The 25,529-nt window shown below is 41.7% G+C and overlaps 1 protein-coding gene across 1 annotated transcript; it reads right to left on the bottom strand.

Moving 5' to 3' along the window:
- Positions 1-9,059: 9,059 nt before the first annotated feature.
- ube2ql1 (ubiquitin-conjugating enzyme E2Q family-like 1) lies at positions 9,060-24,743 on the bottom strand. The gene is made up of 2 exons (XM_017686381.2): positions 24,006-24,743; positions 9,060-13,804 (listed from the first exon to the last, which is right to left on the bottom strand). The coding sequence occupies exons 1-2, from the start codon at positions 24,711-24,713 to the stop codon at positions 13,673-13,675; spliced, it is 840 nt and encodes a 279-aa protein (XP_017541870.1). The 5' UTR covers positions 24,714-24,743; the 3' UTR covers positions 9,060-13,672.
- Between the last annotated feature and the right edge of the window lie 786 nt (positions 24,744-25,529).

Here is a 25,529-nt window from a genome sequence, read left to right as displayed (position 1 = left end):
TGCTTGTATGAGATTTGCTGTGTTGTGTTAGCATAAAGCTAATGGGGCCACATATTCATGTTTTCCCACACTAGGTTTAATACTATTTAAGGTTAAGTGACCCTTATTAGTCCCACAATGAGGAAATTTCACCTCCGCATTTTACCCATCTGTAAAGTGAAACACCACATACACACTAGTGAGCACACACACAGTAGGGGGCAGTGAGCACACTTGCCTGGAGCGATAGGCAGCCCTATCCACAGCTCCTGGGGAGCAGCTGGGAGTTAGGTGTCTTGCTCAAGGGCACCTCAGTCATGTACTGTCAGCTCTAGGGATCAAACTGGTGACCTGCCAGTCACAGGGTCAATTCCCTAACCTCCAGCCCATGACGGCCCCATTTAAGGCATCTCTAACCAAAATACAAACATTTGAGGCATGTAGTACCTTCATGAAACACATTGTTTATTTTCTATTTTGCAGTTTTACAGTGAATCATTCAGTAAATGGTGGGTGGTATAGTGTAGCAGGTAACACCTCTGCTTTCTACGCTGTAGACTGGGGTTCAATCCCCTGCTTGGACAAGCATCCTACACACTACCAATAAGAGTCCTTGGGCAAGACTACTAACACCACCTTTGCCTACCTGTGTAAAATGATCAAATTGTAAGTCGCTCTGCATAAGAGCGTCTGCCAAAATGCCGTAAATGATTCACAATCACAAAGATAATGCTAGCTATGCTAGATAGTGCTATGTCCTGTGCTACAGCACCATTAGCATTAAGCATTTGTTTTCTCGCACTGGGTTTAATACTAACTAAAGCCTATCTAACTGAAATACAAACATTTGAGACATGTGACACATTCGTGTAACAAATGATTCAATTTTATATGTTGCAGTTACACATTGAACCATGTAGTAACCCTGCTAGAAAAAAACAGCATATGCTAGCATGCCTGGTCACAGCAAAATCAGCATATATTGTGGTTTGGATGCTGGTACGATGGTTAACCAGCATGACCATGCTGGGTGACCAGCTAATGCAGCATCAGGCCAGTTTTTTCAGCAGGGAAATCGAGCATAACATTAGCTCAGACAGGCTCTGAAGTCAAGCTCAGCTGACCACCGGCTGCACATACAATTGGCTAAATTTGTCAGTGTGTTTATTTAACCTTTAGGCCGACCATCCTAGCTGCTTCCTCCTGAGTCACCTGCAACCCGCCTCCACCTTGTCTCCTCCCTGCTGTATCTGATTTGTTCAATGTCATGTTTATTGTCATTGATGCCTGCTCTGCTTTATACCCTAGGGGGGTCTTTCTGCTGCTCTCCCTGCCTTAATGTGTATGCAGATGGAAGGGCAAGGAGGTCCCAGAACAGAGCCATAGCGCCAAATATAAACTTACTGCAAATGGAAATAAGATTTTGTTGATAAAGCGGTCCAGACTGATATACTTTCATTCAAAGCCTAACACTGAACAGAGGGGCACTTTATTTATAGCCTATTAATTACCTTTTATCCTGTTTAGCCTGTTATTTTGGGATGGCAGTATGTGGACGCGGCATTAGTCCTTTACTCTGTAGTGCTCCCTGCCTGTATTGAAACTTAAAGCTCCTCCTATCTGCTGGGAGCTGATAGGCCAATGAAGCACCACCACACGTCACCATTGCAAACATGAATACACAGACTGTGTTCACAATAGCATGCTCTTGTTTTCAGACCAGGAGTTACATGATGCAGACCAGTCCACCCCAAACTCTAAGGAACAGTAAATGAGAATAAGAAGCTAATTTCAGCTTCATCTAATATCAGTCTGCTGTATAATGCAATTATAATGAGTAAACTTGGCTGTATCAGAGATAGTGGGCAGCTGTTTTATCCCCTAAACAGTATTGACTTGTAACATTTTTAATTTGTCTAATTTCTATTGTGCTTTTCTGTGTGAGTTCATACATTAGCTCAGAGTAACCAGCCCAAAACAGCCCACCGGGATTTCTCCCAACACTCCTGATTACCCAGAGGTTATCGTATTTTTTGTAACAGACAAAATATTTACATTTGTGGGTTTCTTTGGTCGCTCGCGCAGCCGTCTTGCTGGTTTTTCTTTTTTTTTTCTCATAACACTCTGTTTGGCGGGAGTCTCTGAAAAAGCTCCATTTGGAGGGTCATGTAGCCCTAACACTTCACTCTACGGGGGGGTAGGGTGAAGTGTTAGGGCTACGGGGGGGTAGGGTGAAGTGTTAGGGCTACATGACCCTCCAAATGGAGCTTTTTCTCAACAAAAGTTGGGACACCGTACCCCTAGAAATGAACGTGTAAAACAGGCCAGTTGGCTAAGTGGTGGGGCAAGGGGTGAAATGGGATTGATCCTAAGTATTTCTAAACCTAGTTTTCATGCATTTTTTTCAGATTACGGAACTCACTCCCTTTTTATTCCTAACAGTAAGTCATTAAGCAAGCATCAACCAGCATGCATTTCATGACCCATCAAATATTGATGACTCCTCCCATTTCTGTATGCATTCACGTTTCTGAATATAAGTATGAAGGGTGTACATTAATAATGAAACAGTGGAAGTGAAGGCCTGGTACTGACTGAGAGGCCTTGTTGATGTTGCTGTGGGGGGCGATTCTGCTCTGGATGGATGCAGCAGAGGTGTATGAATATGTATTAGAGGGGACGATGCTGGGTATTTGAGCTGGTTGAGATGAAGCCAGACCCACTGCTCTTGTCAGGCATGACGCCCCTTCGCCACGGCTCAAAGGTCAGGCGGAAATCAAATCTGCATCTTTGCCAGCTACTCGGGATGCACAAATCAAATCAGCCCCGCCCAAGGCCATTCAAACGAAAATAAGCCTGCCGGCTTATCAGCGCTGGGTTTTGTTTGGCTTCACGTCCTGTTTTGTTTTGTCTAGTCGGAGTAGAAATAACCTTCAGAGGACTAGCAGATAGGAGAGGAGTGTATTATTTACTGCCAGCCTGGCATTTGCCGTCCAGCCGAGTTTGTTTACTGCTTTCACTCGATGCTTCTTGGCGTGATGTCTGCAGCAGTGTCTCAGACAGAGCAGGCCGGCCTGACCAGACCACTGCTTCTAATCCTGCGTCACAAAAGCTTCTCTTTATTGACCTTGATAAACACTACTTTTCATCTCCAAAGCTGGAATGACATTTTTATTCCCTTTTTGTGGGATGGTAGTCTAAACATCCCAAATGTGAGAGTGAATTCTCTTTGTGATTAACCAAAAACACTGCGTCACTTGGTTTAGCTACTGTTGCCATTTAGGATTTTAACTTTTTATTTTCAATAGAGAAAGCTCGGTGTGGAAACGGGTAATGTTGTCAAGCATAAATATTACAGCTAGGCTATCACTTCAGGCCACTAATATCAAACAATAAGAAAACTCCCAACTCTATAAACAATAATACTGCTAATTGTTATTAGTGCCTCTATGGGATTTCTGTTAGTATGTTAGCAATAAGCGAATGAGAGTGCCTACATTTCTAGCTGTTCTTTATTTAAGAGCTTGTAACAGACATTTCCAAAATGGTTTATTAGATGTTTGTAATAGATGTTTTCATTTATTTTACATTTTTGTTGCATTTTTACAGTGACTTTTACAGTAAAGAGTTCTGATATAGACCTGCCACTCTTTTCCATTTCTAACAACTGACTAAAACCTGGTTAGACTGTTGCTTATATTCACAGGCACTGATGTTTCCATGACTTCTCCAAGGTCTAGAGTTTTTCTCCCAAAATTGGTCTCAACCACTGAAAATCAAAACATGATTGGTTGATTTCATTGTCACTGCATAATGATTTTGGTGGTGATTCCAAATGCCTTCATTTCAGCTCTTAAAGTCCTAACCAATGGGAGAGCTTGCTTAGCTGTATCTACCTATAAATCACGGAGAAAAAATCCTGATTGCTCAATTTTCCATTGGGCATTTAAAAAAAATAGCCCCTTGGTTTCCAAGCAAAACTTGAGTATTACTACAAGCTTTTCAGAGTTTAAATACAACAAGCATGAAAAAATGTCTGGGTCCATTGACTTATATTAAAAGTAAAGTTGGTTTTTTCCTTCTGCTGTAAAGTTCTCATTTTGGAGACAAGGTTTTCCCCTCGACAACAGCGATATATAAAATCATATACATAATAAATAGTGATTTTCTGGATGTTGGTGTGTTTGTTTAACCATTTCCAAGCCTCTCCTCGAGGAAGCCCAGTATTATATGTAGTTAAAAAGCAGCTCCTGGTTTGACCAATGAGTGCTTCAGTAAATTGAGCTCATGATGTCATTGATGATATTAAGCCTCTGTGGTGGCTGTGAAGGTGTCAAGGAAAAATATGGACCCAAGAAATTCTTGTTACTTTTTATTGTTTTTATGTTGTTTGAATTATGAATACGACTTTATTCTAATGTATATTGTGATAAACTTACTGCTGAGGTAAAGTGTTTAAAAATTTGCTTAGATGCCTAAAACTTTCACACAGGACTGTAGCTCGAAAATACAGAGCATATGTTAAATGTGGCATAATCCCAAACCCCAACTTCTCACTTCAGTGCCGAGTCAAATGCAGCATTATATGACTTATTTGCCAGGATTATGGCGTAATTATCCAAAAACACTGCATTGCTTATTCTAGCAATTATTATTGTCTAGGTTTTGAAATGAGGCGCCTACGTTGCGTCTGGCACAACAGTAATGGAGTACAGACATATCTGCAGCCTTTGATGTTAAAAAATAATGAACCGCTGTCCAAGGACAGTTATCTTTCTCTTTGTCCCCAAGGCTTTTTGTGCAGCTTTGAGGACATCAAAACCACGGCCTGGTCATTTAATGAGGCTGAGAACCTTTCAGAGTGTAGCCACTTGCAAAATTGATGATACAAGTGAAACATTATTTTGTCCAGAAGAAGATGTTCTGAACAGGAACATGCTGTACTGAACGACTCTCATGATAACACACTCTCCGTGTGGCTGAGTAGAACACAGGTCCCGCACGGCACTGAAAGCAGACATGAAAAGAAAATGTCTGGGGGAAAAAAAGCAAAAAAACAATCAAGAAGTAGCACATTTGTGCAGAGAATGGGCGTAACGTGTCTTTTCTAAGCAGCAGACGCGAATGAATGTTCAGGAAAAACAGGCCCAGCCATTAGCAGGCTCTCAATGAAATATGTCCTCAACAAAATGGACATATTTCATTGATTAAATACAATGACCTTCGCTTACAAGTAATAAAACACCCCCCCCACACACACACTTGTGTGACCTGACCTGCCAGTAATGAAGCTCAATTTTAGATACACATAGAGGTTTTATGTATTACTCACACAGGAAGCTCTGTCTTTTGTTGGAATAGGACATCACGACACTCAGTGTTTGTTTAAATCCATTTACAAAATGACGCAAAATCAATCTACACTCACCGGACACTTTATTAGGTAAAGTACTTGCTAGTAAAAGCTTGGACCCCCTTTGCTTTCAGAACTGCCTCAACTCTTCGTGGCAGACTTTCAACAAGGTGTTGGAAACGTTCCTCAGAGATTTTGGTTGGTTATTTGAGTTCCTGCTGCCTTTCTATCATCTGGAACCAGTCTGCCCATTCTCCTCTGACCTCTCACATCAACAAGGCATTTTCATCCACACAACTGACCGCTCACTGGATGTTTCCTCTTTTTCGGACCGTCCTCTGTAAACCCTGGAGATGGTTGTGTGTGAAAATCCCAGCAGATCAGCAGTTTCTGAAATACTCAGACCAGCCCGTCTGGCACCAACAACCACGCCACGTTCAAAGTCACTTAAATCCCCTTTCTTCCCCGTTCTGATGCTCGGTCTGCACTTCAGCAAGTTGTTTTGACCACCTCTACATGCATAAATGCATTGAATTGTGGCCCTGTGATTGGCTGATTAGCTATTTGTTGAACAAAAACCAGTTGAACCTAATAAAGTGGCTGGTTAGTGTATTACACTCCAGGGATGTCACTATCAATTGTATAAGGAATTGAGTAATTACTGATTATTTTGACTGACTGATCAACTTCACTGAGCAATAACAAACTATGCATAGCCTCTTAAATATTCCAGAAAACAGTATTTGAAAACAATAAACAAAAGAGCTTTTAAACTAGGACACAGTTAGTAGCACTGGGGTGGAGCTACCCAGAATTGTTTTGCAGGTTTGGTGTCTGTTAATTAACTCTTATTTTTCATTAGTTCTCTTAATAAAAAAGTTTTTTTTGTGTGTATTATGTTGTTCTTTTTCTAGATTTTATATATTTTACACCAGTACACTGCAATTAGTAATAGTAATGCATGATGAAGGCAGAAATCCTATCTGTTTTGGCAGATAACTGACAAATATTTAGGTTTGACTGATATTTGACACCATTTTTATTGTACTCTGGAAGAGCTGAGTGTTTAGTCAAAGCTGGCGTACATGCTAAAATATCCCATTTATTCATTTCTGTCACGATTGGCCCCTCCCATTCTCCTCATGTGCTTATATTTACCTTTTAGTCCCGTCCATGTGCTTCTTTGTTTGATTTCCTCAAGGTCCTGCCCTTTGTATCTCGTCTCCACACTTGACTGTTTCCTCCTGTTTTCCTCCTGTGTCTTGTGAACCCTTGTTAGCCCTCTTGTATGTAAGCCCTGTGTTTTCCTTTGTCTAATGCTGGTCTTTGATGTTTTGCTTGTTCTGTTCGAAGTGTTTTGTTAAGTATTTGGACTTCTGTGGTCTTTGTCATGTCTGTCCCTCCTGCTCTTTGTATTGGCTACCTGAACCTGGACTGTATCGACCACAGCCCTGGATTTGCCCCGAATAAATCTTGCTTTTCTCCGCGTATGCGTCCGCCTCCTCATCGCTCCACGTTACAATTTCACTACTTTGCTAATCTTCTACAAATACATTTTAAAGGGGACACATAATGTAAAATTTTTGTTTACATTATATAAAGTTTTAAATACACTTTTCACAGTTCATAGGGTCCATATAGGTAAACCAAGCTGTAAAAATAGCCCGTTTTATAATTGCTGTTGTGATGTCACAACATCGGCATTTGTATATATCTACTTACGTATATTCAACCCACAGCATTTTAGCCCTGCCCATTTATGCTGAAGTTATAAGATGTGTTTCATTTTTTAATAAGGCCCACTATAGCCTAGACAACAAGAAGAGGTCATTTACCTTTTAAGTTTCTCAGCTATCCCAGTAAGTTTTACATTTGTATGTACTGGCTTCAACGTGAAAAATATTGGGACATTGGTATTTGGCCACAATTTCCATATCAGTGCATCCCTAATTATTAGTGTGTTTATTGGGATAATATGTGGTTTTGAATGTAGCCATAGTTACGCAGGGTACAATTTACACTAGGCTTCCCAGTTGCACAAGTTTGCTCCTGTCTATTATCAAGAGATCATGAGTTGGAGTCCTAGTGATGCTGTGACCAAAAAATACTATTTGTTACTGTAAGAGAGAGCAGTAGGAAAATGTAAAGGGCCCATATATATCGATACTGTCGGAACAAAACCTCGTATCTCCATTTTTGTCATTTTTCAGTTGTTGACATAATTTGAAAATGCCTGTTGTCCTTTACATTGCATGCAAGTTTCAGCATGAATGGACCAAAGAAACAACCAAAAATGACTTGGAAAAACATCTGGTTCCACTGACTAAATTTCATTCATCAAGAAATTTACTCACAATGTAAAGGATAACATGCATATGATTATGATAAAAACTGAAAATCAATAAAAAATATTTAATTAGATATAAAGTATATAATAGATATAAAAATATAATAGATATAAATTTTTGTTCTGACAACATCGACATATATATATATATATATATATATATATATGTGTGTGTGTGTGTGCATACATATATATATATATCCATCCATCCATCCATCCATCCATTTTCTAAGCCGCTTCTCCGTCAGGGTCGCGGGGGGATGCTGGAGCCTATCCCAGCAGTCTTCGGGCGGAAGGCAGGATACACCCTGGACAGGTCGCCAGTCCATCGCAGGGCAGACAGACAGACACAGACAGTCACTCACACACTCACACCTAGGGGCAGTTTAGCATGTCCAATTGGCCTGACTGTATGTCTTTGGACTGTGGGAGGAAACCGGAGGAAACCCACGCAGACACGGGGAGAACATGCAAACTCCACACAGAGAGGACCCTGATCACCCGTCCGGGGAATCGAACCCAGGCCCTCCTCGCTGTGAGGCGACAGCGCTACCCACCACGCCACCATGCCGCCCCTTATATTTTTATATATATATATATATATATATATATATATATATATATATATATATATATATATATATATATATATATATATATATATATATATATATATATATATATATATATATATATATATATATATATAATATTCAATAAATTTAGTTTATTCAAATATTAACACTCAGCAAATAAACACATACGACATCAACCGATTTTGAAAATGTGTCTTTTGTACAGTACTGTGAGTATATGTTTATATATCTATATACACAAATGTATATAAAACATTTAAAAAATTGTATCCTGTAAAAAAAGCCGAATGAAACAACACGGAGAGCATTTCCGAAATCATGCATCCCTATTACTAATTGCAGTGTACTGGTGTACAATATATCAAATATATAACACTCATAATTCATTTTACATGACCGTCTCTAAATCCATTAAACAGGCTATTTGTCTTACTGTATGTAAATGAACTCTTTTCTGATTGGCTGCACTGTGTTGTGCCATGTTCAAAAAGCCTTCTGGACTGAAACACTTCTTACGGCTCCTTACATGTGGATACTGTTTATATTGTTTCTTGTGACATCAAAATAATTCATTTCAGAACAGGTTGTTTTCCTAGCTTAGTTTTCATATATAGAACTACATTTTCAAATATTGAAATATACAATTTAACTATGTTTACATACTAAAGCAAAGTCTTTTATTTAAATCTGGAACTTGGCGTTTCATGATACGAGGCCTTTAACATGTTCTAATATTTAACATATCCACATTAGCAACTTTTCACAGAAGATGAATTTGAATTAGTTTGAATTCACACAAGGTCAATTTTAATCAAGTTCTGTTGAATCCAGTAGTCGTGACAGCCCTATTACATTCATGATCTACTACCTCTCTCCATTTTTCGCTAACGCTGACCAGCGCTGTACCACCAACAGTGAAGAGAAACACAAGGAAAACGAGCACCACATCGGTCTGCAGGGTTGAATAAGCCTACAACTTTTATTGCACATTCCTGTTTGGTTTTGCTCTGACCGTGTCCTGTGATGTTGCTTTGTGTAATCTGGAAAATACGCTTCGTCATGTCCTTTATTCCTCACAGCCCGGAGCCTGCGGTCCCTATACGGCAGACCCCCCTTCAATCCAGGTACATAATATTCCACTTTTAAGATTTTTTTTTTTCTTATTTTTTTTTTCTTTAATCAGTGACAATACCTGCAACATGCTTCAAAATCTTCATTTTGGCAAACCACAAATAAATTAAAACACAAACATTCATATAACACAATCTGACATTTAAGACATTAATGAAAGAAAAATGACAAAAACAGAAAAAACACAAGTTTTTTTTTTCCTGTTCTTTTTTTCCCCCCATAGTTTTCCTGCTTTTCTTTGAAAAATAAAAAAAAATTGAAAGCTATCTAACAATCACAGACCACATGCAGATATAATACAATAGAATCATCTCACTTGTTTGGACAATTAATTCTGTTAGTGTCTGCAATCTACCAATCTAAACTATCACAAAATTATGCTCTTAAAGCCAGCAAACATCCAGTTTTTGAGATAACTTTGACCGGTTATAATTAGTCGATGTTCTAGTATCTCCTCTTGCTACGTCCATACGAATATGCACATGACCACTTTTCAAATGACTGTCCAAACAGAGACTGGAGAAGACCAAGAGCGTTTGATTAGTGATCCGTTTTCTACCAGACGGACAAGCGTGGAATTAAGCCCCTCATTCATAACATGATAGGCATAATGATGCTTTTTTAGCCACTGTTGTACAAACATCAAGTCAAAACCACAGTCATCTGACATTTGGGACAAACCACCAGTTCTTTATGCTAGAGTGTAATTCTTTCAGCCACACTGCCTTTAAGTACTTCTGGTTCCTTGAAACTACACAAGAAAGCCTTGACAAAAATAGTCATATATTCAAGCAGATATCAACAGCCCTTTTCTCTCTCATTTGCCTCAGGCCAGGCAAACACAGCAGGAATTTTCCCAATCTTCGCCCTCTCTCAGTCTCAGAGGAGCGTTCTGAACTGCAGTGAGATCCTGGTGCTTATTTCTAATGTATTTTTAGTCTAGTACAGTGAGCACTTTAAAGGAATAGCCTAGTATGTCTTTAATCCAATCGCTGTCTGCCACATATGTGGCATACAGTCAAGTACCACGGACAAAAATTCAACACGTCTTCCTGAACTTAAAAAAGAACAGAAGACTCCTTAACAGGAGGGCCTCTTCCAATGGAAGTGCCGACTGTTCTGTTCTTGGACACATTTGTCTTTATCTATCTGGAATCAAGGTGACCTCGAGTCGCACCAATTTATTTTGGGCAAGAAAATCTTGTTGGGACTCGTCGTTACGACATGCCCTGCTAATAATGTGGGATCTTGTAATGACATGAATGAGAAGGACGTCTGGAATTAAACTGTACTGTTCAAGCACCGGCGTGGACTTGAAAGCAGGGAAATGCAGTACCATGTATGCTTCCCTGACAAAGTCCATGTATCTTCTTGACCGAAACAGCACCAAAAAAACAAAAAGAGACAGAATGCTTATCCGTTTGTTTTCTCCTTCTCCCTTTTTGAAATGGCGTGTTAATTAGTAGCGTCCCTTATGACATTTAAAGTTCCCCTGAAACGCCGGAGGATATAATCAGGCTTTCTGCTACCAACTGTGCAGTCATGTAACGTGAAGCGAATGACACACCGGGGACGGCATGAAGGAGCAACGAGAGGTGGCAAGTTCAAGCCATATGCAGGTGAGCTGAATTTGCCAAATCAAAAGATTTAAAGCGATCAGATCTACTTGAGGTGATAGTCTAATAGCACATACTGAAGTAGCATCAGCTCAGGCCTGTGTGCTTTCTGCAGACACACTGAGGCTCGTGCCAGTTTGGATTCATGCTGACATTTGGAGAGGCAGTCGATAACACCAAGGTGTGCCTCCCAGCATCAGTCGGGTCACTGAATGAGCGGCTAGCATTCCACACCACTGCTGGACAATAAAAACACCCTAAACTACTCCTTTCGGTCCATCTTAATTTACCTCTTATCAACAGTGGCATCAGCAGGTGCAGTGTACTGGCTAAGGGTTGTACTTAGGCCCAGCCTGGAGTCTTGTTTAATACGCCGTGCTATGCTACTTCACGATTTTGTGTCATTTTGTTCTCTCACTACAATTCCCAGCATGCATTATGCAAATACATTGGGACACTGGGATTCCCTGTGGTGTCATCCAATCCTGACAGCTAGCCTAGCCACTGATCTATAGGCTAATAGATATAACCAAGCCAGCTTTAGCGTAGCTCTTACCTCAGTTGCCAAATAAAAAACGCAAAGAAAGCAGTGATTCTATTTCTATTCAGGACCAAAAGAACACAAGGGGTCATTTTTTACCAAATGTTGGTATGGTAGCTACCGAGCTTTCTCAGTTCAGCTTTTAGCTTGCCGTCCTCCTCATTTCTGCAATGCATTCTCTCCACTGAAACCATGATTTGAAGATAGCTACTACAGTTACGCAGCTGGAGTAAGATATGTGACTACAGCAATATCCTTCTGCATTAACCAGCAAACATAAATAAATGTAAAAAACAGCCTGCAAAAATCCATTCAGAGTGATTGTAGCTTTTTAAAGTTCCTCCCACCTTCAAGATACATCACCAGCGGTTTCTTAGGTAGTTACTTTAAACCAGAAAATGTCAAGATGTGAGAAAACACATTTACAACAGAGGTAGCAATGGGAGAATTTTTCATTTTGGTTGGAGAGTCCCTTTAAGATTGTTAACTGAATAACACGCCTGCAGTTTAAGGTGCTGATACAGGCTCTGAGGCTCGGACCATTTTTCCTTGACCCCTTGCAGCAAGCCCTCTCATTTTGCTGCCTCTCCGCTGAGCATGAAGAGAAACCGAAAACGTGTTGCAAAGTCAGTGGAAGAAGAATCGGGCAGCAAATCAAATCTAGTCCACACCGCAAGGGTAAACAACCTGAGCAGGTCAGTGTGTTCAATCTCCCGGATCAGAAAAACATTTCTTTCTGTGCGACTGCAGTGTTTGGCTTGCGGGGAAATAAGCTGTAGCAGTGCCAAAACACAGTGTTGTCTTCACGGTGGTGCCAACACGGGCCGCTAGTCTCCGCTGTAGCCATTTCGTCACAACATACTGAAGCTCGCTGCTCTGAAGAGACGGATTTCATAATCAGTTTTGATGCACGCTGCTAAAAAAAAACCACGTCACCGCAGTGCTTAGATCACGCTACCCCTGCCCTGCACTCAGTGTGCATTACGCCCACCTACACACTGGGACTTTGACATTCGGTGCTGCCATCTGGTATCAAGATCATCAGAATTATAATTTGTGACAACATCAGTTGTAAAAAGCGCTATATAAATAAATTTGATTTGATTTGATTTGATTATAGACTTTTGGTCTTCTCCCAAAAAAAAAGAAAAAAAAAAGAAAAAGAGAAACAATATGATAAATGACTATCAAGAATGGCTCACTACCACTCTTTTTTATCTTTACTGTACCTCTGCATAAGCAACGAGTGTTTTTTTTTCTCCATTAGAAATCAATCACCATCTACGCAACACAGTGATGTCTAAATTTAGCCACGCGCATAGAGATAGAGAGATATATATATAGAGAGAGAGAAAGAAGAGCACAGCTCCACATAAATTACAATCTTCATGTTGCATTGAACTGTGAAAAATAGCACAGCCGAAGAAGAAAAGGAAAAAAAAAAAGTGAACCTCAAATGTACTGTACTAATCTGCCTATCTATTAAATATTAACAGAGTCATTTGTATGTAAATGAAGGAAAGGCTGATGCTGTTCAGTGCAATGCATCGTCAGCTCTAAAAAGAAAGAAAGTGGGAGAAAAAACAGAGGAAACGAAGAAGAGGAGGAGGAGGAGGAGGCAAAGAAGAAGTAGCAGGAGGAGTGAAAACACAGAGCACACTAATGAACACAGAGAGGTATAGAGTGATAGAGAGGTATAGTATAGAAGTAGGAGGTGAGTGTTGGGGCATGTCCTGTCCCCTTACAGGGGCATTACATTCCTCAGGGCCTCATTCATTTCCACAGTCCTTCAGCAACAGACTGTCTTTTAGTGTAGTCCAAACCACAGCATTAATAAACGTGTAACGTCACAGCCGGAGACTGGTCCATGGCACCTGGGTGAGGAATGAGAGATGAGCGGGGCAGGCATGGTGGACGTGGTTGTGGAGAGTCAGCAACGTTTGGAGGGTGTGACATGATACCTTTTTTGTTGCGTTTATTTTATTATTTTTTTTTTTTTTCCATTTCAAGTTTGGTGGTGAGAAAAAAAAAACAATGAAAAACCCAACTCAAGAAAGCCACGTGGAAGTGGGGGAGGGAGAGAAGCTGCTGCACTGCTGGTTGACCTCGTCAACCGTCAGACACTGGAGGAGAAACCCAGCCGTACTTCTCATGGGTCTTCACAAGGCTCTTGAAAGTGGCTTCAGCTTCCTTACGACTGAAGGCTTTCTTAGACTTCCCTGCTTTCCTGCAGATCCGGCCCTAGGAAGGTGGGGGAAAAAAAAAGGAAAAAGTTGGTCAGAAACCACCAATAAATGCAATAAAGCAAACAAGATGACACCAAGACTGAATACAGTAAAGAGAGAAAGGCATTAAAGATACAAAGTACAATATCTTGTATTTTATTTTTCCAATTTTTTGTGGTTTTAATGTGCCAAAATGTGACCATACTTCATTTTTACAACCCATCTTTATTCCTCAGTGAACTGTTTTCGTCACTTCACCTTTAAGAATGATATACTGTATGTAAATGACCTCTGTTCTGACTGACCTGCATTGCGCCTCATTCAAAATGCACTTTACAATTTCAGTGTGAGTGGACGGAGCTGATTGGCTTGAGTTGGTTTTTATGACATCACAAGAAACAATGAATTCAAAATGAGCTGTTTTTGTAGTTTAGTTTCCATACATGCACTGTATGGACTGGGAGGGAAAGTCAGGTTTCCTTGATATGGGCCTTTAATAAGAACAGTTGGATGGAACATCTAATATGCCATCTTATACAAAAGTTTGTGCATTTTCTGAGTAATAATAAGCCAACGCGGAACACACGTCCACAAATTTTAATTGATGATTATGTTCAAAGTAACACAAGTTAAAATGTGCCATTGGTAAAAGTTTGGGCACATGCCACAAATTATGTTTTTGTTTTCCCAAATAACTGAAACTGTCTTGTGCACTAAGCAATGCCTCAAATGTTCTTAAACTTCAGTGTAAGTTGATGTAATGAAATTTTATTCTGAGTAATTTCCGTTCTGTTGGTCCATTCATCATGAAAGTTTGACACAAGGTAAACAGCAGCTGGTACTGTGGTGTCGGGGTCTGTGGGACCCATTTTTAATGTTTATGCAATTTATTACTATTTCAACCTGAAATTCCTCAAACTTTGCTAATTTTCTGTGAAGAACATATCAAATAACACATTTTCAATGACTCCACTCTGTTCACCCCCCACACACTTATATTACACATGTGGTGTGGGGCTGAACCCGTGGGGAACAAAAGTGTGGAGGTGCTTTGTCCTTCACTCTGTTCTCCTCCTACATGGCCTGCTGTTAGAGTGTGTGTGTGTGTGTGTGTGTGGACAACATGGACAGCCTGCTGACTGGCTACAGCTGCTAAATGAGAACCCTACTCTGACCAATTCTGGTACTTTTACATAAATTGTTATAGCTGTATTAATTTGAAAAACCAATAATGTGGTGGGTCCAGCAGACCACCGAGTAACAAACACATCACCACCACTCAAGGGTTAAATAAGACTTCACTGGTTTTCTTCTTTTGTTGTGCACTGAAGCACTTTAGAAAACGTGGCTAATGTAGCTAAACAATTCGTAACCCCACTAAATTAGTAGCACTGTGCTAACCGCACGTCTAAATCACCACACACTGATCTCATGCTGAGCCACGTTTCTGGTAGTGGAAAAATAATGGTGCATATTTATAGCCAAACAAATCATTTAATCAGTACAAAAACCAAACTAATCTTAGCTAACACCTGCAACCCGCGACAACTCGACAACTTTGTAAAGCTGAGGAACAGCTAATTTATTGCTTTAAGGAACCATCAAACCATGTTGTTCGGTAATTGCTAACAGCCTAGCTTGTGCGCTTTCGGACACTGCAAGACACATTGTTGTCTAGAAAATGGACTTTTGTCTAATACAATGCGTTTTAAAGGAACGGTATTTGAGATTACGTAACAACTCTATATATAAATGTACATCCATCCTTCTGTGTGACATTAATCGAAGCAGCATTTGGCTTAAAGCATGCAGTTACAAAATGCTAATCGGTGTGCTACAAGCTTGCATTACGCCTTAGCTACATTATCCTCCACGCAGCTCCAGCGCAAAACCAAATAAGTAAACATCGGACACCAAATATATGCTGGCCAACTGACTAGATTTAAAGGGGAATTGTTTTGCCAATCTGTCGCTTTAAAGTGATGAGGTTTGGTGCAGTTGGAGGGCTGGGACTAATCTCCCAGAAGCTGCAGTGCTGCAGGAAGGCCACAGTGTCCTCCAGCTTAAAGAGTGCTACGAATCACCAGAGGACGCCAGGGGAAACAGCTAACTTCATTATGTAAGTAAACTGCTCTAGTGCTTAGTAGTGCGTCCACGGTGAGGTCACCCATTCTAATTGCGGTTAGGAGATACCAGGGTTTTCCAGAGAAACCAATGGCATGAGTCCAAGTTGAGTTCAATCAAGATAATCTGATTCTGATGTGTAACAGCATCGTAGAAGAGCAGCAGTGGAAAATCGGACCCTTTTCTTGACTGTATCAGGGTGTGTACTAAAAGGGCAATTCCACTGATTTTTCTAAATTTCTGTACAATTAAATAGTTTAGATGTAAGTCATTCAGGGTGAGTGTTGGTGTGAAATGGCCATGTGGTGGTGATGGGAACCAGACGTCCGGAAGGTGAGCTCCCTCACAGTCAGTTACTACAAAAATAGTTACAAATATGCTGCTAAATAGTTCTGAGATAAACTTTTGGCCTAAAACATATTTTAAAATCCATTCATGATGGAGAGATCCACGGAACACAGATTCAGATTTACTATCGACACTACATAAAAAACCCCAGAAGACCCGTGTAGGTTCACTAGCTGTTTAAGACCGTAAATAAAACATCAAATAAAGCATCATGACCCCTGATTCATATCCCCTCCGCTGTAAAGGAATCAGAGTAATTTGCTCCATCAAACCACTATAAATGACCTTGTTTCCATCTCAACGACTGAACTGTGCCAAACTTCGGTGGACGTTCCCTTTAAAGAAAGAAAAATACTTCTGATCATGATTAGATGCTTTGATAAGAGATGCATTCTTGCACCAGCTGGTGAACAAAATGACTCATACATGCAACCGTGTTGACTCACACTCTAGAGCACATTGCCGCTTATAAAAAAATAGATTCAGTCCTACGGCCTTTGCAGCAATAATCTTAATCATTTGGCCTTGAAAGCCATTTAGTGTTCCCTCACTCTGAGAAGTGCAGGGGAGCGGCACGCGTGCTGGGGTTTGATTTGCACAAAATGGCTGCTGACCACCAGTCATAATTTTAAAGGTGACTTCACTTAAGCCTTCGAATGTGCCTGGCATTTCAGCAGAACGAGTGCCTGCTTAAAACTGTAATACCTTTCTCTTTATTTATATATTTCTCTTTACATTTCACCAAACGTTATCTTCAATCCCTGTTCTTTCATCATCAACAGTGGCACAAAAACAAAAAAGGTTCTTTATATAATTTTAATAATGAGCTAATTATGTTGCCAGGAGTTTTTAAAGACAGACTCTGCTCAGCTTGAATCTGAGGCCTACAGGCTGTATGGGACAGATATTTGAGCTGACAGCCTGGTTTCTCACACAGGGGCTGCAGCATATTGACAAAATGTAATATCACGATTATATTGCTACATTAGGGCTGTTTAAATTAGTAGTGGGCAGTGTACTGGCACCTGCACTGTTATACTGGTATGCCACAAATAGGCGCAGAAAACATGATACTCAAGCCGTGCAAACCACAGGAGTGTTAGCCTGTTTAGCTGAGTGGCTGAGTCAGGAATGTTTCAGCCATGTTACGAATGAAAACAGAAATGCAGCAAACCCTTGATCACCTCCTGCTGTCTAGTCTGCTGCACCTTAAGAAGTCCACTTTGTTTTCAAGGCAGCAGACATAAAGGAACGGCTGGACTTTTAGGGCTAGCCTCGTTCTATCATGGATGCGAGACTGATAGCTGTGCTTGTTTTCCTTTTTCCTTTCCTACTACCTGAGAAGTTGCCTTTTATCAGACGAGGCCGCAGCTGGGGTCTCGTCCGCACAACGAGCCATAGAGCAGCTGGTACTGTAGCATGAATCACTGTAATATTTTCCAAATTACAGCAGTGTTTGAAGGTCAGAGGCGCGAGTACATGGGACACCATATGAGGCAAATTATTTTAGAAATGCTACAAAGCTGAAGTTGGCTTCTTACTCAAATTTCCAGTTCTACCTTAAAAGGTGCAGCAGTTACATTCAAAAGCCTGCCATTGTGTTCCATTTAAGGTGGAATGAGAGATTCAAACAAAGAGCTTTGAGCTGAGTTGGCTTCTTATTCGAATTTCCTGCTCCACCTTAAATGGGGCAGCAGTTACATTCAAGAGCCTGTCACTGGGCTCGATTTAAGGTGGAATGGGATTTCAAATAAAGAGCTATGAGCTGAGTTGACTTCTTCCATGAATTTCCAGTTTGATCTTAAATGGTTACATTCAAGAACCTGTACCTGTATGCCATTTAAGGTGGAATGGGAAATTCAAACAAAAAGCTATGAGCTGAGTTGGCTTCTTATTCAAATTTCCCACTCCACCTTAAATGGTGTAGCAGTTACATTCAAGAGCCAGTGCATGTTTTCCATTTATGTACATATATACTGAAGTTTTAATTATATCATGATGTACATGTATGGCCATACTGCCCACTGCTGCACCTGATACCTTGTATTGGACCTGTGCAACGGCCAAAATATTGTTAAAGATTAACAAATGATATACAGTGCAGCCCACACACACACACACACACACACACACACACACACTCCACTCAGTGTGTCCGAGCGCAGTGGGGTCGTACCAGTGCCACTGCTGATGTAAGGCAGTGAGGACGGAGAGACAGAAATAGCTGTGCTCTTGCCACAGGCTCTCTATGGGCAGGCAGCGGCGTAATGGCCCAGAAGTAATGCAGTGCACTCACTTGTGAGGAGAGCGTTCTAACTGCGCACACAAAAGCCTGTGATTTTTGGATTAACAGGAGCTAACGAAACCTTAATTAAGCCACAACGCATTCCGGCTTCACGCGAGAACAAGCGGTGCAAAAAAGAACTGAGAATTGGGTCCGGCTGCGTCGTTTCCCACAGCAACACCAACATTAGCAAGAGATGATTTAGTGCAACATGTATTGAGCGCTACACGGTGGCCGTGTGAGGTGCCAGATGGGTAATCTTCTGAATGGGGATCAGTCATTGGACGCACTGGGCCTTTATGCATTGTGGGTGAACCCAAGCCGCTGTTATTACATAACCCACATGGGCCTGTGAGGGATTTAAATGACGGCATCAAGACATCATGGGTACATCCTGTTTGTGACCTTAGACAGGCAAATCTGAAGGTGGAGTAGCTAAGCAGCGGATTGCACTGCTGCGGTCATATCAACACTACTGTATTCATTTTTTCTTTTTCCTTTTTTACACCAGCTGTACTTAAAGTTATGAGTTCCTAATGAATGGATCAATAAAGATCAGGGATGCACTGTTATGGAAACTGTGGGCTATAAAAATAAAAGTATAAAAATTAAATGTAGAAATTGAAAATACATCTAACAGGATTAGTATTAGGGAGAAGCGTAGCATTATTTCTGAATGGTTACAAGCCTGATGCCGATGTGATTCCGATTAAGTTGTGTATCCCTAGAAATGGTGACAATGAATAATATGCAGTATTGCAAGACTTATAGCTGAATAATAAGCCATGGGTTCAAGGACATAACTATGTTATAAACAGGTGACGGCAGACATCATATGGTGTCAAGAGTAGACGTGGTAGATTAGGTCTAGCAATATAACAGCGTCGTGTTACTATTACTGTTAAATGTCATATAGGATGCCACAACATTTGATGCCAAGCTTCATGTCAAACATTATGGCATCTGTCGTGACGATTACCGATGATGGTAACATAATGCTGAACTGAACAATGTCTGTCATGAGAGTTTATAACATCTGCCATGCCATCTTTATGGCATGGCTTTGTCAATGATATGTAGCAGAGTTCAGGTAAAGTGCCATTTTGGAGATCCTTACGATAATGACAATAAGCATCAAGATGCAAGAAAAGATGAAAGTCTCCCAAACCGTCAATAATTAAGACCTGGCAACATGTCAGCAGACCTTTCTAAAGGAAAAGCCAAAATCTAGCCTAAATCCAATTTCCATGTATAAAGCCTAGACATCTACAAATCCCTTGGGTTTACAACTGGAATTCAATTTGATAACACTTTATCAACCTTGATGTTGGGTCAGCATACGCTCTGGATAACGTCATTGAACATAGCAGCCCTGTCGTACAAACGAATACAAGCAGAATACTAGTCCACGGTGATACTGATAAAATTCAGGTATCATATTTTCCAAATATATCATCGTATGACAGTAGCAGATGATTCTTAAGTTAATATTAATGATGTTGATACTATGTAAATGAACTAATAATGTACTATTTAAATATTTAACTATTTAAAAGAAGCTATAAATTGCATTCACTGCAGTTTACATGACTAAAACTGCATAGTAAGACTGCTACTGTGTCATATTATATCATGGATATATATCATGGTACTCATTACTGAGAAAATGTTGCCCCAAAATATTGCTAAAAGTGAAATGCAGTGTGTCAAGATCACCGTATTCTGGAACTGGCCATATGAATCACCCATACATATGGGTGGGGGGGGGTGGTCTCATGATGCTATACGTTTTACAAGAGGTTTGTTCAGCTGGTAAGGACAAAAAAAGGAACCAGCCATGGCCACTTTTAAATAACAAAGTCCACTGGGATGAACCAGTACTTTCCATTAGCCGAAGTCTCAATATAAACAGCATGATTTGCTCTTTAATGGACCAAAGTGGCATTTTTTATTCATAACTCTGTAATGTAAGAAGCAACTTAAACGGTGACGTTTCTCTTCATGCCGTCACCGATTCTTTCTCTGAGGCCATTTCTGCTGCACAGCCTCGCTTTTAAGGAGTTTCATAATCTGCACTTGTAGTGGCTACTGTGATGCATTAAATTAATTAAAGTTACACAAACATCTCCAAGCTGCTGAGCTGCTGCTTAGATTGCATCACAGGCTTGCATTAAATGCTCCCTTATAACAGCAGAATTTCATCAACCACTATAAGCAAAAGGAAAAAAGAATAGCAGCGAATAACGTGTTCACAGCTGAGGTCTAACAAAGTGCACCGTCGTGTAATTACCATAAATATGACTGAATTATGCCTGTGGCATAATGTCACTATGAAAAGGCTTATCATCATGGACCTTCTTGTTATCTATGCACCGGACCTCCGTTTCAGCTCCTGGGGGAATCTGCTGTGTTAGCAGTGTCTAGATAGGTAATTGCCCTTGAATGCTTCTGGCAATTGAAGGAAAATGTTGTCCTAAAGGCGAAGGCCTATAAAACTGGCACACGAAAGCATTTTTAGTCACCTTGAAGCACAGACAAACATAATCAACATCTCAAAAATGACATCCCCTGATCTTATTTTTAACGCATTTCCAAGTCACCAATTAAAGGCTTCACAAATCCTCCATCAGCATGTCATATTAGCAGATAAGCCCCAGCTATTCTCGTGTGCTGTCTTGGATTCTGCTGCATTTTTTAAGCAGAATGTGCAAAGACTGCTTATGATGCAGTGTGAGGAAACAATCAGGCTGATAATAAGGCAAGAGAAATCCTCTGCTTACAATAAAAGGAGAAATGTGCACTCAACTAACAATAGATGCGTTCTTTTTTTTTTCTTGGTAGTGAATTTCCTTCACAGCCTACCTTCGACCCACTGGGGCTAAAACGGGACAGATGGCATTAACCAGTCCTTGCAGATCTACCACCCTGCGGAGTCTGAGCTCCAACCCAAGTCCACCACAACCTGATCCAGCTCACCACTGCGTTCGGAAGAGGTCTTGCACACAAAACCTTCTCCCAGAGATCCACCTCCACCTCCAACCCAAACCTCACACATCTAATTTAGCTAACACAGCAAAATCCCCTTCGAATAAACACCTACAGGGGTTATGACGCGTCAAGCTGGAAACAAATGAACTCTGAGTGACTGCAGCACCGCATGAGTCAACTCAACACGGTAGGTGTGTATTTTTCACTTCAACACTGTGGGTTTTTGAATACAGCAGCTATTCATTCAACACTAAGTGAGTTAATCCATCAACACTATATTACTTCATGTGCATATATGTGTGTATATATTGTTGAAGAATTAGCTCGTTTAATGTTGAATTAATAGCTGCTGTATTGAAACATCTACATCTATGTGTGTACGTGTGTGTGTGTGTGTGTGTGTGTGTGTGTGTGTGTAAACAACATTGAAAGAGCCCATGGGTGGTCAACACTATGTCCATTCAACACTGCAAGAGTAAATTCAACACTGCGGCTGCTAATACTGAGAGTACAGGTGGGCAATATGGCATAAATATGATACGGTGCTACTTCAAGATATTTTCCTGACACACAATGTGCCTCATGATACGTTTTCCCAAGATTCGATTATCTGGGATGGACCAAAAATAAATAAATAAATAAAGAAGATCCTGCTACATTAAACTCACACTTAATAGGGATGAACTAATCGTGAGTTTTTACATTACAACTACAATTACAGTATTAGGTACCGTATGTACCTAAACTATTAGCCAAAGTCACAGTATAATATAATAATATAATTGAGATATGATTTATATTGTGACTTTGGTGAATAAAAAGCACTGTAACAGTAGCAAGGTAAAAATATTTGCCCTTTGACGGACCAAAGTGGCATTTTCAATCCTAAATAAAAAATGATTCAATCAAACATCTAATGTCAGAAGCAACTGGCAAGATCACACACGGTCTTAGACTTGAATGACGTTATTTACGTCACAAAAGTGCAACACGTCAGTCAAAATCAAAATAATACATGGGCTGATTGGCAAGTCCAGCGCAAAAATCTACTGATAACGATTTTGGTCGATTCTCATTGTGTTTCAGGAACAACGATCACTGTTCAATGTTCCACCTCACTAAATCCAACGAAGCTGGACTTATTATGTAATGAAACAGTCAGGTCTCTTTAAGCACAAACAATGTCCATGATCAGAAAAGCACATCAGCAGTGTTGGAACAAAACCTTATATCTCCACAAAAATAACTTTACACACTCTCAGAAGAAAGGGCACGACGCTGGGACTGGGGCAGCAGCCCTCTGGTCATTGTGGTGGTTCCCAGTACCTTTAGTCAGGGAACATAACTGTACTAGAATCCACTGAAATTATATTTTCGGAGTACTGACTCCCCACACCCCGCCTCGCCTCCAGACTTTTTATTTTATTGTTGTGTTTTAAAACATTTGGTTATGAAAAATGTACAAATATCTACTTTTCCACTAGGAACCTCCACTTCACCACTGGACCTTAAAAGTGAACCTTTCAGGGTACACTTACATTGTTTGTACCTTGATGAACGAATCATAAACCTGCATAGGACGTTTATTTCTAACATTGCAGGAGAAAGGAGGTGGTTGGGATAGTGTAGTGGTTAACACCGCTGCCTTCTACACTGTAGACTGGGGTTCAATCCCCACCTGGGCAAACACCCTACACTATATCAATAAGAGTCCTTGGGCAAGACTCCTAACACTGCCTTGGCCTACCTGTGTAAAATGATCAAATTGTAAGTCGCTCTGGATAAGAGCGTCAGCCAAATGCCATAAATGTAAGAAAAAACATTTAACACTCTTTCAATGTGAGTTCATGTAAAAGACTTTATTCTACTTATTTTTGTGCCATTTCTATCGGCCCTTTCGCGACAACACTTGGCGTTTTCGAAATGTCAACCAAAAGAAAAATGCCAAGTGGAAATACAAGGTTTTGTTCCAACAGCGACAATATTGTGACGTTATTTGTCCCAATTATGGTAAATATCGTTACATCTCCCACCTTTACAGCGTACGTATTAGTTCAATAGCACAGGAGTTAATTAAACACTGTAGGTGTTCATTCAGCTCTGCTAGTTAATGCAGAACTACTGGAGCTAATCCAGCACTTTAAGAGTGTGACCAGATGTACCTAAAGCTCTAGACAAGGCTGAATAAATGTTCTCCATGACAATGAAGTTCATCTAACACTGCAGATGCCAGCTCAGCCCCTTAGGTGTCGATTCATCACTGTAGGCATTTCAACGCTGTGCAAGTTCATTCAACTCAGTAGATCTTCATTAAATATGCCTGGATCAGGTGTGAATCCTGGTGAATGCTGATGTTCACATAGCAGATCAGGGTCAGGGAGCTGCTCTCAGATCAGGTTCCCTCTCAAAACCCTGATATGGTTTGTGAATACAGACCCAGATGTCCAAACCACCCTCATCCCACCCACCTCACCTGCCCTTTGACGAGGCTGGCGGCAAACTGCCTCATCACGGCCTCCACGGTGTAGGCGCTGCTCCATCCCCTGGGCGTGAGCAGCTCCATGCAGATGGCACCGCCGTCCAGCACGTAGCCGTTCTCCAGGCGCGGCGCCAGGACGCGCATGAAAGGCGGCGCGAAGGGGAAATTGTCCGGGAAGGTGACGTTGAGCAGGATGTACTCTGTGTTGGTCTCCTTCATGTCCTGCCAGAGCGCAGAGTCCTTGTCCACCTGGTGCAGCTTCACGTTCCAGTCGTACAGGTTGTCGTCGGCCAGCTCCACCGTGATAAAGTTATCGCCCAGGCGCCGGATCTCCTGCAGCTCCTTCATGAGCCTGCGTGTGCGCACCTGCGTGCAGTGCTGCCGGTTGGGCGCAGGAGGCGGCTGCTGCTGCTGCTGCTGCTTCTCCTGCGGCTGCTGCTGTTGCTGCTGCTGCAGCTGCTGCTTCTCCTTGCCCTCCTTGCTCGGCGCCTTCTTCTCCCGGACGTCCGAGGCCCTCTTGGCCTTAATCTCCGGCGTGCCCAGGATGCTGGTGTCTCCTCCCGCACCGCAGTGCTTGGTGCCCCCCTTCTGGCTCTGGCCGGCCTGCTTGGCCACCTTGCGCGTGCCCTGTTGGTGCTTGGGGTCTTCCGTGTCTCGGTCGTGCAGCCGGATCAGGCCGATCTTCCGCAGGAGAGTAGCCATGAGTCGTGCGGGGGGTTGAAGGGGGAGGTGGGTGGGGGGGGTGGGGGGAGGTGGTGAGGGAGGGGGGTTAGGAGAGGAGAGGAGGGGTGGGGAGGGGGGGTTGTGGAGACGCGGGATGGGGGGCAAAACGCTGCAGGAGGGGGGAGGGGATGTGAGGGAAATAGAAAGGGGAGGGGGGGGGGATGAGACCAGCTCGGATGTGTGCGAGCAGCCCCCCTCAATTCCCGGTGATTTCAACGAAGCATCGTTCCCGGCAAGCTGAAATGCAAAAGAAGTGTTTTAATGCACGACCCCCTCACTCACCCCCCCCCCCCCCCCCCCCCCCCCCGGTTTGTTATGCTGTAAATGCAAAATGCGCTGTTATGTCAGTGAAGCACATCAGCATCCATGCCCCTTTTAACCGTGTCAGGAGCTGAAATGCAACACAGGGCACATTAAATGTCACACCAGCATCCCAAGCATTCAGTCGAAGCTGCCTCTTCCAATGATGTTCCCGTTCCACCTTAAATGACACCAGAATGTAACTGCTGCACCATTTAAGGTGGACCGGGAGCATTCGAACAGTGAGCTCCTATAGGTCTGCCCTTAATGACTCACCCCTGTAGACTGCTTGATGTTGCACCCCTTAGAAATGGATGGATGGGTGGTCGGAGGCGCAGGGCTGCGGAGGTGGATCCCCCAGGCTCCTCTGCTCTGTCCTGGCCGAGCTAGAAGCTTCGCTGAAAGGCAGCAGCTGCAGCAGCCCTCTCGCTCTAACGGAACGAACCAGTCCGATAATCCGACACCGAGAGAGCTCACGCTCGTGAAAACAGCAGC

The sequence above is a fragment of the Pygocentrus nattereri genome, chromosome 27, assembly GCF_015220715.1.
Source record: "Pygocentrus nattereri isolate fPygNat1 chromosome 27, fPygNat1.pri, whole genome shotgun sequence".
NCBI lineage: Eukaryota > Metazoa > Chordata > Actinopteri > Characiformes > Serrasalmidae > Pygocentrus > Pygocentrus nattereri.
Note: the sequence above shows the minus strand (reverse complement) of the source record. Positions and strands in the feature narration are given on the sequence as shown.

Excerpts from the sequence above, each read along its gene's own strand:
- ube2ql1 (XM_017686381.2), bottom strand. The coding sequence starts at position 24,713 with ATGGCTACTCTCCTGCGGAAGATCGGCCTGATCCGGCTGCACGACCGA. Across the intron at positions 13,805-24,005 it reads CCAGCCTCGTCAAAGGGCAG|GGCCGGATCTGCAGGAAAGC; the intron begins GTGAGGTGGGTG and ends CCACCTTCCTAG.